General features: G+C 43.6%; 1 protein-coding gene across 1 annotated transcript in view; it reads left to right on the top strand.

Annotated features, from left to right (window-relative positions):
- BPNT1 (3'(2'), 5'-bisphosphate nucleotidase 1) overlaps positions 1–13,242 on the top strand; it is a 28,787-nt gene that overhangs the window by 3,187 nt on the left and 12,358 nt on the right. Inside the window, exons 2-4 of the mRNA XM_068129499.2 lie at positions 4,963–5,067; positions 5,733–5,837; positions 8,319–8,367. Of these exons, the coding sequence (XP_067985600.2) occupies positions 4,963–5,067; positions 5,733–5,837; positions 8,319–8,367 (259 nt within the window). The remainder of the gene's footprint in view (positions 1–4,962; positions 5,068–5,732; positions 5,838–8,318; positions 8,368–13,242) is intronic.

Here is a 13,242-nt window from a genome sequence, read left to right on the forward strand (position 1 = left end):
ACTTAAGCGCCAAAAGAACACCTAAGCTCACTGGCCTACTCAACGCAAAGCTAACACAGGAAAGGACTACCTTACATTCATTAAGAAATAACTGAACTATCGCGAGGCTTCATGTTGTGGTGCATCTACCTACGAGGGGGAATTAACCTTTATTCCAAAACCACAATATATATATATATATATATACAGGGGGCTGCAAAAGTAGGTATCCAGTAATGAAAAACAAAACGTGCGCACAAAACGTATTGTTGCGAATATGGAATTTGGCCTCCATATCCGCTTGTAAATATTCCCCTATTTCCCCAATACTCCCCAACTATCCCCAATCCCCCATTCCCTAGTCCCATTGTCTGTAAACAACACTCTGTAGAACCGACCTTCCCCTTTTTCCCCCATTAAATGTCGTGCCCAGGTCCACCGCATCTCACGTAGACAACTTTCGGACATCTTGCTAGTTATTCTTAGTTTATGTCAGTTAAGGACTCCTTTCCATTAATTCTGACTCTTCATTGCACCAGAATGTGATTATATGGCACCAGTAGTGAGTTTAGGACCTTCCCATACCTCCTTCCATCTTCTTCCCCAAACAACAACAACAACAACAACTACAGCTACAACAACAACTACAACCACGGCGCACGGGGGGAGTGTGCGTCCTCCCACCAGCTCGGTTAGCCGCCATGACCATGCGCTCCACGGGGTTACCACGAAGGGGCTCCCTGTCAGCCCCTCGTCAAGGGCGGAGCCGGTAACCCCCCCGCATGCACCCAATGAGAAGCAACGAGCCGATTCCATCTGGGGCGGAGCTAACGAGCCGAGGGCGTGTCACTCCCCGCCGGATATACGCAGCGACTTACCGGATGTGAGGTGAGATGCGCCCCGAGCTTGAGCCTTGAGAAGACAAGAGAGCCACCTCCGAGCGCTGAGAGACCTCCTGCATCTTTTGGGCCGCGCTATCCTGTCCCTGAGCACAAGGTGCACCTTGTGCTGGCCATCGAATACCCGCTTTCCTTGCCATCAATCCCCGTGTGAGTCAGCCTTTTGTCCCGTTTATCTGTCGTCTGTTGGGGTTAATATAAGTGTGTCTAAGTGCCTGTCTTTCTATGATGTCCCTCTTGTAGTTGTAATCTAACCTTCCGAACGAATATAATCTCCTCCGGAGGTCTTGAGAACCGTATCCCTGGTGTCGTGTCATTTTAATCCCAGCCGTGTGTCCTTTTTCCTTCATTGATCTGGCGTAGCGCGATTAGTCAACGTTCGGGTATAATCGGGTAACTTGTGCAGACGTGGTCATACCAAACCGCTCGGTAAATAACATCTAAGCCGCGTCTGTAACAGTATTTTATTGATTATACAATCCCTGCGCATCGTAAGAGCGTGACCAAGGGTTGGCGTCAGGAAGGGCATCCGGCCATAAAAACATTGCCTCAAACAGGGAACCATGATTGTCATGGGGCCCGCAAGGCTAACCCCCGCTCTAGCGGGGAAAAGTGGCCTTAAAACCGATCATTCATACAAGCATATCAATAATAACATATCAATAATAAACATATCAATAATAAACATATTAATCCCTCAAATGTTCAAACTGTTTGCCCCCGGCATTCACACACTCCACTAGTCGAGTGTGGACACCCATGCACACTCTGGCACAAAGGTCTTTATCAGCATCAATTTCCTGGCAAGCCTCCCGTATGAACTGAATCAAGGCATCAACAGAACGTGGCTTGCGTGCGAAAACCCTGTCTTTTACACATCCCCAGAAAAAGAAGTCCATAGGGGTGAGATCCGGCGAACGTGGCCAGTCAACGGCTCCCCGACGTCCAATCCACCTGTTGGGAAATTCTTTGTCAAGTAGCGCACGCACAGTGTGCTACTTGATGAATTCTAGTGTTAAATGAATCCTAGCACCACTATTTTAATACTGGTAATACTGGTATAATCCTTACTGTATACCTACTTTTGCAGCCCCCTGTATATATATATATATATATATATATATATATATATATATATATAAAACCTCCCATTTTTGAATTCTTTCAACCAGCGCAAGAATAAAAGGCTTTGCTTTTAGCTGTTTTTTATGTTGTGGTATTTCTACCACGGACTTCTGCTGGTCAAATTAATTCAACTATAGTATATTATTTGCCAGTTTGTCCGTCTGTCCATTCAGGGTGGAGGTTCAAAATCAAATTGCCACCTTTTTGTTCGCTCTTTATAGGTCTCAGGCTTAATGTACCTCTTTTGTAAGATTCGTGCTTTCTGCCTCTCTCATGGCTTTATCTCAACCCTAATTTGACATCTGATTTCATGTTTCACAGTCGCTGGAATAGTTTAAGATCTGGTTGCATCAAACGGGGAGAAAATACGACAAATTTTTCAACAAAAATGTATGTTATAAAAGGAGCCTGTTTGTCACGTTTTAACTTGAGAAAGGATTACCAGATTTCAATAAATCAAACTACAGTGGATTCAGGGTTACTCCCGGGAAGGTTTGTGACCCAAAAAAGAAGGAGAAGAAGAAAAAAGGTAGGTTTGTGTGTATGGGTACATGGGCACGTGTCGACACTGCAAATGCCAACTTGCGACCATGGTTATCCCCGCACGGAGGGCAGGATCTCCCAGGAATCCTTTTTTGTTTACGTTTTTTAAAAAGCAATTACACAAAGGCAGAGATGAGAACTCAGAGTTTGTTTCTTGCCATTGGCTCGTGGTGGATACGTACCCCAGACAATTTTATCAAAAGAAAGAGATGGGGGGGGGTGATAAATTATTTTTATTTTGATCTTCCTCTTGGTGTTTTGTTGTATATTATTCGTAATTCAGCATTGAAAAACGCTGTGATGAATATCCCATTAACACACTCTCTCTCTCTCTCTCTCTCTCTCTCCACTCCCTGGGTGTATAGCTAGGCCAGTATCTATAGAGCGCCTAATTATATATTTTTCCCCATTAACAACTGTTTTTTGTTGTTGTTTTTTATAGCAGGTGCACAAATATTGGTATTCCCATCAGCAAAGCAACGGGTCCTGTATTGTAGTGTATTTAAAAAGAAAAAGGCCTGTTTTCAATCTCAGGGTTGTAATGTAAACTCCATTCAGACTCCCTCATGGCCGAAGACTCCTTCGACTCAAATTCGACATCTGATTTCATTTTTCAAGGTCGCTAAGATGGTTTAAGACTCGGTTGCAGCAAAAGGGAAGACAATCAGATGAAAATGTATGTTTTGAAAGGAAAATTGCATTTTAATAGTCGTTGTGAATGTATCTGGACAGGCACGATGTGGGGAGGGCAGGTGTGGGGGTGGGGGCGTGGGGGTGGGGTGGCAAAGAGGAAATATGGGACAGAGTTTGGATGGGGGAGGGCAGGTGTGGGGGGTGGGGAGGGGGTGGCAAAGAGGAAAGATGGGACAGAGTTTGGATGGGGGTGGGGTTGAAGGCTTTGAGTGGGAAGGGGATTGAGTTCTTCGGGTTGGGAGGCAGAGGTTGAGGACTTGGGGTTTATGAGATGTGGGTGGGAGAGTTGACTTGATGAAAAGTATAAGTAACAGTGAAAGTATCAAATACATGTTTCAACTAGATGGTATTCATAGAATACTTACTCTGCGCCGTCAAATTGTTGCGAGCCAACTCTTCTGTTTTTGAACATTTTCTTTTTCTTTGGTCCAATATGGCTGCCAGACCACGTGAGCGATGACATCATAAATTTATATTCTCTAATATAATTGTCGCATAGATCACGCTCAATACATTTCAAACTGATCAGACTAAGCGTTGTCTCTGTCGAATTATGACGTCATAATTATGGCACCAATGACGTCATCGTTAACTACACCTATTCCCCATATGGAGTTCTTTACAATGAGCCATTTTTCAATTTTTGCCATGCAACGGTTTTGGAGATATAGAGGTGCAACATTTTTTGTTTTTTTTCCAAGATGGCGCCTGTACCACATGACCCATGACGTCATGATTATCATTAAAATATTCCACAGGAGGAGGGGCTCCTATTGGTGAAAATTTCGTGTCCATCAGACCAACAGTTGCTGAGGAAAAAAAAATCCCAATGATCGGATAAGTGTAGTTGTCGAATTATGACGTCACAACGAAGGCAGCACTTGACAATGAGCCATATTTAAATTTTTTCCATGGAGCTGTTTCGAAGATAGAGGTGTAACTTTTTTCGATTTTTTCCAAGATGGCGTCTGTACCACGTGACCCATGACGTCATAATTATTTTAAAATTCTACAGGAGGAGCCGCACATATTCTGAAAATTTGGTGTCCATCGGACTAACAGTTGCAGAGGAATTTTTGTTTTATTCATACTGATCAGATCAAGCGTTGAACTTGTCGAATTATGACGTCATAACTCAGGCACCGATGACATCACCATCAAGATATCTTATTCCCCATGGTGAGTACCTGACAATGAGCCATGTTTAAATTTTTTCCATTGAGTGGTTTGGGAGATATAGAGGTATAACGTTTTTCCAAGATGGCGTGCATACCACATGACCTATGACGTCATAATTATGAATAAAAAAATTCTACAGGCGGAAGCGCTTCTATGGTAAAATTTTGTGTCAATCGGTCAAACGCTTGCCGAGAAAATGAATTTTAAAAATGCAGACACGGCACACGGCACACGTACGCAACTGAATGCTTAACCCTGCTTTTCGTTTAGGGTAATGATGTTATGGGTATACATAACAGGGGTATGCTTCTCAACATTACATTGGTTGTAAGCAAGACAGCAAGCCACTTGCTGACGGAACTCACAGCAGCCCTTGATCCCTTATTGCTTGCCAAGCGATTGATCGGAACAGCTGGCTTGGCAAGCGATAGCAAGCTGCTTGCTCGTGGAACAACCCAGGGCTACCTTAAACTTGTGGTGACCCAAAAGACTTTACCTAAAAGACCACCACCCTTTAACCACCACTGTGTACGTGTTTCAACAGAAAGGAGCCTTCGACTTGCAGACAAAAGCTGATCGGTTGGTACAACAAAGCATTGTGGGATATCTAGCTCGTCATTTTCCCGCTCTTAAAGTCATCGGGGAGGAAGTAAGTGATGCAAAGATATACAAGGAACTTGACCATGGGATAAGGTCATTTGGCCCATCATGCCTGTGTTTTATCTACACCACCCTACCCCCTCATTAATCAAATCCATCAGTTTATTTACTTAATATTATTAATAACCCATGTTTTAGAATTTAGATCACCGTGGTAAGCGGTTCACATCAAGCCGATTGTCTCATCGTTTGCACCATTATCTATCTATCTAGATCTAATCGCTCTGTCTTCAGTTTTGTTTGCAATTCATAATATTAACACTACAGTGGCGTCGTGATGGTTTGTGGCACTCGGAGCGAAGGTCAAAAATACCGCCCCCTGCAGGCACTGACGTCATCAGAAATTCCTATTGAGGGGCCATATGAAAGAGCTCAAAGCTTCCCCAGGGGGCTCAGCAGCAGAGCCCTGGAAGCTGTTCAAAATGAGAATAGATTTAGATATGATCTCCTGAGATGATTAGGCTTATTAACTACTGTTGTGTGGTAAAGTACTCCAAGAATGAAGAATTCAGTAAGGTCCCCCATCACTACGCCACTGTTAACACAATTCATATTGCTGTAAATGCCTCTTTTCTTCCTTTAAAGTCAGATTCTATCCCACTAGATGCAGAAATCATTGGTCAATGAGCTAACTGAAATTTTCATGTGCGACAGGAAGTAGAAGCAGGAGGAAGTCCAGAGCTTTTGGAAGGAAGTCTGTCCGATGAGATCCTGCAACAGACCTGCCCTGCGGAGCTGTCCAAGGCTCAGGAAAATGAGGTTTGGATTTTAGCTTGGAGAAAAAGTACGACAGGTTAAGAACAAAGGATAGTCTAACAACAGCGTAGCCGGGCTTGGATCTGCTGAGTGGAGTATCTGCTGTCCCCATGTCATGTAACCAGATCCTCAGCTCTGATTGGTGGACGTTTGTGAGAGACATACATACGTACACCGGACGGACAAATGCTGTTCCAGATGGCATTGCCCTATGGACTCCGCTGTAAAAATATGGCTACCGTGCCACGTGACCGATGACGTCATCAATCTTTTTTTCTCAACCAGTTTATCCCTAGATCACGCTCAAGAAATTTCATACTGATCAGATCAAGCGTTGTACTTGTCGATTTATGACATCATAATGAAGGCTCCTATGACATCATCATTAACATATGCTATTCCCCATGGGAGGTACTTTACAATGAGCCACCTTTCAAAAAAATTTACAAGGAGTGGTTTTGGAGCTATAGAGGTGCAAAGTTTTTCGGTTTTTCCAAGATGGCGCCCATACCACGTGACATTCGTGTCAACTAGACCAACGGTTGTAGAGAAAACGGACTTTAAAGAGAACTAGAACTGCCACTTTATAACTGCGGGCAGTGATGAACGGTTTACTCGCACCCACTTTTGATACAACCCCACTTTCATTGGACATGCTTTGACACAACCCCCTTGGATACAACCCCGATACACACACACACACACACACACACACACACACACACACACACACACACACACACACACACACACACACACACACACATGGATATTTTACATCAGTAAGAATTCACTTTGAAAATGCGATCAATTTAAAATGTTAGATTTCGAATAACTTCGTCATTTTCATCGGATTTCCACCACATAAAGGTTACCATTGCTTGCAGATACCTCTTTCTCTCTAAAAGTGAAGACAGGATGAATTTCAGAGCTAGAATAAAGCCGAGGCGGCGGAGAGTTTTACAATGTTATTTTCCAATGTAAATGACAATATAGCGTAGTTTTACGAAAATTCATCAGAATTTGCCCAGGTTTGTTGCATTCGAATAGTAACACCCTCGAGCGACTGCCAAATCCGAAGAGGTGGTTATGTCACATGGCCTAGTGAGAAAAAGTATTGTGGTTCTTCTTCTTCACGCAATAACAACTTCTAGCTTCCAGACCGTACATCCAATCATCTTGAAATTTTGCACACTTGCTCGGCTTGATGAGGTCTAGAACGCATTAAAAATTCAAGTCGATCAATGCAGTGGTTCAAGAGTTAGAAGCTTTTTAGGATTTTCCTTCCATTATTTATTGCGGCCAAACCATGTGACTTATCAAAACGTCTCAAGTAGCAATGAAACATCCCCCCATGAGGACCATTTGTGTAAAGTTTCCACTCGATATTTTCACAAATTATGGAGGAGATACCATTTCTAGTTTATACTTAAAAACGTCCTAACACTGAAACCATGTGACGGATGATGTTGTGCTCAGTGACTTTTTTGTTTGTCATGGGTATGCGATTATGCATGCCAAGTTTGGCCTCGATCTGTTCAGGCGTTTTGGAGAAAATGGGATTTTGGTGGGTTTTTTTCAGACTTTTCACTCAAAACAATATGGCGGCCGAACCATGTGACATATGACTTCGAAATTTTTTGCATTCTGAGTTTTTTTTAACTAAGCATCTGGGAAAAAAATATCATTTTCGGAGGAGAAAAAATTGTGTTTGACGAATTCTAACCTCTTAACGTTAGCATTTTAAATATACTCAATAAACATGTTTTCTGTTCCCATTGCAGAGTTCTTTAGAATGAGCCATTACTCAAATGTTTCCATTCAGCCGTTCCGGAGATATAGAGGGGCAAAGTTGAAGGTGTTTTACAAGATGGCGCCCATACCACGTGACCTATGACATCATAATTAGCATTAAAAAATTCTACAAGCCTAGCCGATCATTTGATGAAAATTTCCTGTCAATGCGACCAACGGTTGCTGAGAACATTAATTTTAAAGATTTCGGAGGTGCAAAATAGGGCGGAAGAATAATAATAAGAAAAACTTTGGGAATAATAATAGGTTACTCTCCATTTGATGGAGAGTAAACCTAATAAACCCACAAAATGCTGGTGGTAGGGATATATATACATACATACATACATGCAGACATACATTCATACATTCATACATACAGACATACATACATACATACATATACATACACCAGATGGACAGACAAACTCTGTTCCAGATGACATTGCCCTACGGTAAAATGCCCTATGCTGTAAAATCATCTCCCAATGGCAGGTGACCAGTGTGTGTGTGTGTGTGTGTGTGTGTGTGTGTGTGTTTGTGTGTGTGTGTGTGTGTGTGTGTGTGTGTGTGTTTGTGTTTAGTTTTTGTTCGCTAAAGTGTAGATTTTAACTTGCCAAAACCTCAAATGCTATACTCCAAAAACATTTTTTTGCTTTATGGTTATTATGTATTCTCTTTCTGCAACAGCTTGTAGTCTGGCTTGACCCCCTGGATGGTACAAAGGAGTACACCGAAGGTATGGCACGGGAATTGTGGAGGGATGTGCCACATTAAGCTGAGACACATCTTGTATTGTAGCAAATGGGACAATGCATCGTGATTGGTAGAACAGGACGAATTGGTGTACTGGGCATCCGGATCCTGATACGATTTTTAAAAGTGATTCTACCGCATTGACAGAAAACTATTCTTCCACTGGGCACCAAAAATGATATATAGCATGATACTTCAAAAAGTTGTGGATGGATTATGACAAAAGTAGGTGGACGAGTTGGTTAGGCAACAAGAACAAGCCGATTTACGAGATTGGCAGGGTAGATGTAGTTACTTTTTGGTTGGGTGCACCATATGTCCTTTTAAAAACATATACGTACATGACACAATAATTATTTGCCAGTGCAGCGCTTAATTATAATGCACGTGAGAGGGAATGGGTGGGAAGGCAGGAGAGGAAGAGGAGGGTGGATTAATAAAACTTTGTGGCAAGGCTATTAGACAAAAGTTTACATCACTCACTAGCACTTTGTGAGCCACTAGGACAGGGCAGCATGTACAATCATATTAACGTAAACATAAGACTTTAAACCATGGGTCGGCAACCTTAGGCACGGTGGCACGCGGCAGCGTAATCATTGGCACACTGGCGAAGGCAGTGCCCTCTCAGCTGCATGCCAAATCACCTCTTGAACAGCCATTGGCTGTTGCTCGGCCTGTCTTATTTCGTTTGATTGACAGTACGGTCTCCCGCTCACATTTCCCACAGGAATTGCAGTGAAGCGGTTCAGGTTCGGTAGATGATGGCAACCCCGCTAGCTAAGAAAGCTAAAGTAAAGGTTCGGGCATTCCAGCCCTCATGGACAGAAGAGTGGGGTTTTGTTTTTCAGAAGGACCGTGCTGTGTGTACTTTATGTTTTGAAAATGTTGTTTGTCGAATGTCGAGTGTTAAGCGCTATTTTGAGACAAAGCACGAGAAAACTTTCAAAGATCAGGCAGAGAAGGCAGAATCCATCAAACGTGCCGTGTCCAGGTATGGGAAGCAAGCCAACACCCTCAAAATCTTTGCCACTGCTAAAAACCATGCGACTGAAGCAAACTATCGCATTGCTCATTGCATTGCGAAACGCAGAAAGCCATTCACTGATGGCGAATATATTAAGGAGGCTTTTCTCTGCAGCTCAGAGGTTCTGTTTGAAGGCTTACCAAACAAAGACACAATCAAATCAAGAATAAAAGATATTCCCATGTCAGCTGGAAGTGTTGAGCGACGCATCGAAGAAATGTCAGAAAATGTCAGCGCGCAGCAAATATCTGGGTTAAAAGATGCTGTGGTATTTAGCATTGCACTTGACGAGAGCGTGGATGTGAATGACATACCACGTTTGGCAGTCATTGGCATTTGGCAGTCGGCAAGCTAGCAATCTTTTCAAGCGATGTTGCTACCTCCACTTTCCGCTACTTCAGACACATAAGGGAGTTTTCCTCGCAGCACAGCTGAAATATGCAAATACATGAGCGAGCTTGAGTCGGAGTTCACAACACGATTTGGGGACTTTCAGAAGTATGGACCCATGTTCTCTTTCTTGATCAAGCCAGACAGCTTTGATGGACACGAATTGGATTTATCTCTGATAGACTGGTTTGATACACAGGACATGGAAATGTAGCTGATTGAGCTGAAGAGTTCAACACTGTGGGTGACTAAGTTTGCAGAGCTACGGAAACAACTAGAAACCACGGCAGTGCAAGATCACGAAACCTGCATTTTCACCTGCTGGACATCCATGCCGAAGAAGTTCAGCTGTCTCCGGAACGTTGCACTGGCTTTGCTGTCAGTCAACGTACCTCTGTGAGCAGATATTCTCACACATGAAGAACGTGCTCAGCCCCTCCCGCAGTCGTTTGACAACCGACCACTCTGAAGCATGTGTGCAACTTAAAGTGACTAACTACAACCCCCAGATAGTGGAGCTCAGCAAAGGAAAGCAGGGCCAGGGATCACACTGACTGGTAGGCATCTGTTTATTTGTAGTACACATGGGTTTGCATATGTAGCTGTTTGTCCATCTCTTTTTTTCCAACTCAGATGTGGATGTTTTCATGAGGATGGCAGCATTCTTGTATAGTACTGGTATGTCTGTTTGATACACTTTATTCTCCCTTTTTGAGATTTGTTCCCAATGCAATACTTTGTAAATGAGTTACTGAAAGCAGTGTTTTGAAATGGGGTCCATGCATATAATTTGTAACCTCATGGGGGCCAAATTTTACAATGATAAAATGATCATTACAATGTCCTGATTATGAGAGATAAATGTTTCTTTAAAATGTTGTTGCTATGCATGTAACCTATATGGATGGAATTTAAATTCCATGTCTGTTGGAAGTATTTTTTTGATGTGGTGTCAGAGTTAAACTTAATGTTGATAACCACCTTTAGAGGCCATTTTTCCCCACAAGCGGGGGTTGGCCTTTTTCGGGAACCGTGGTTGTTGTTGTTTTTTGGTCCCCTTTTTGAAGCAATGTTTTACGGCCGGATGCCCTTCCTGACGCCAACCCTTTTTGCCGCCTTTAACGACAAACAGGGAATTACCAGTGAACTGGTACTCAATTTGCCGACCTCGAAAGGATGACAGGCTGAGTCAACCCCCCTGGCGTTAATTCAGCGATCGACCGGGATTCGAACCCAGGATCCTAGGATCCTAAGCCGGCACCCTAGCCGCTGGCCCAACACCAGGGACTTAAACTTAATGTTGATATGGCACACTAATTAACAAGAACATTTCAAACTGGCACTTCATGTCAAAAAGGTTGCCGACCCCTGTTTAAACAAACAAACAAACAGAAAATACCTACTTTACTGCTGAGTGGAGGATCTCCTGTCTACCCCCCATAAAAATACCTAAAATAATACCCCACCCTCCGCCCCCACCCCATGTACCTCCTCAGACACCAATTTTTTGAGAAGAAAGCAAATACCTATTTTGGGGGGCAACTCCCCCTGCACCCCCATAGACCGCCTTAAACCCGGAATTTTTAATTTTTAATGCCGGGAACAAACGTTGGTACATCATGGTTCATGAACAGAATGTTGTGGTCAAGGTTTATTGGAATTGTATGTGTAGTTTCTGACAAACAACAACAACATGCATTTTAAGGCCATTTTCCCTGCTAGAGCAGGGGTTAGCCTTGCGGTCCCCATGACAATCTTCTCCATCTTGCCCTATTTTCTGCATCTCTCCTTGTTAACCCCCTTGCCCGCATTTCTTCTTCCACCATCTTTAGCCAAGTCTTTCTCGGTCTTCCCCGTCCTCTACTTCCTTCTACATTCATTTCCATCATTCTTCTCAACCAGTCACTTTCATCCTTCCTCAACAAATGACCAAACCATCTCAACCTGTTCCTCTTCACAGCATCAATCACAGGCTCTATTCCCATCATTTTTCGCAATTCATCATTTGTCTTCCTCTCTCTCAACGATACTCCGCACATCCATTGAACCATTCGCATTTCCACCCTTTCCAACCTTCGTTGCTGCTCTACGTTCATTACCCATGTCTCGCTCCCATAAATCATAACACTTCTCACACATGCAGCATACGCCTTTCCTTTCAGCTTCAACGACACTCCCCTCCTCATCAGCACGCCACTGAGTTCCCGAAACTTCTTCCATGCACATCTCACTCTAGCAACCGTTGCCGAGTCTGATCCACCTTCTCCATTCAGCATGTCTCCGAGGTAGCAAAATGTTTTCACACCTTCCAGCTTCACGCCGTCTCCAGGATCCAACTCAACATTTCCTCCATGTGCAGCTCCCTCTGTGCACACCTTACATTTGAATGTAGCTGCCACTGGTTAATGACCCTCTCAGACCACTACATTTTTGATGAACCCACTCAGCGCACATTGTACATTGAATGGAGTTCACTCCGACACCCTTCCTGCACACAGCACAGGGCCACTTCCCAGTTCTTTCCACCTCACCACATGCTTTACCACTTGCCATCACCTTCCTCTTTCCGATATTCACCTTCAGACCTTTTGTCTCCATACATTCCTTCCACTTCTTCATCTTTTCCTTCAGTCCATCCATACTTTCCGCAATCAACACCAGATCATCTGCACACAACAACTCCCACGGTAAACCCTCCTTTACGTTCTGAGCCAGCACCCCCATCACAGCTACAAATAGTAGTGGACTTAGTACCGACCCCTGATGCACTCCCACCTTCACCTCAAACTCACCACTGTTCCCGTCCTTCGTCCTTACAGCTGTGCGCGCTCTTTTGTGCATTGCCATCACTACTCTGATCAACCATTCCTCCACTCCTAACTTCCTCATCGCCCATGTCAATACTTTGCGTGGAACCCTATCGAATGCTTTTTCCAGATCAACAAACCCAAGAAACAACTTCTTCCTCTTCTCCATGTACTTCTCTTGCAACTGCCTCACAATAAAAAGCGTTCCTCTTCCTGGCATAAATCCAAACTGCATTTTGTCGACCTTCACTTTCTTCCTTATCCTCCTCTCCAACACCCTTTCGAATACCTTCATTCCATGCTCCAATAACTTTATCGCTCGGTACGAGCCACACTCTAGTCTAGAGGGTCACCTTTCCTCTTGTATAGAGGGACGAGGGTACTCAGTTCCCAATCCACTAGAATGCGGCCTTCTTTCACCGCCAGATTACAGATCTCTTGTCATTCTCTTCACACCCCAACTTCCTGCTGCCTTCGACATATCTCCCACAACTCCCGTCGGCCCTCCCGCTTTTCTACTCTTCATTGCTTTTATCGCTTCCTCAACTTCCTTCTCAGTTATCTTCTCTGCCGGTCCTAAAACTGGGTTACTCTCTATGTTGCCATCCCATTCATTCTCTGTATTCAACAGCAT

The sequence above is a fragment of the Myxine glutinosa genome, chromosome 9 (genome assembly GCF_964187855.1).
Source record: "Myxine glutinosa chromosome 9, kmMyxGlut1.1, whole genome shotgun sequence".
NCBI classification, from domain to species: domain Eukaryota; kingdom Metazoa; phylum Chordata; class Myxini; order Myxiniformes; family Myxinidae; genus Myxine; species Myxine glutinosa.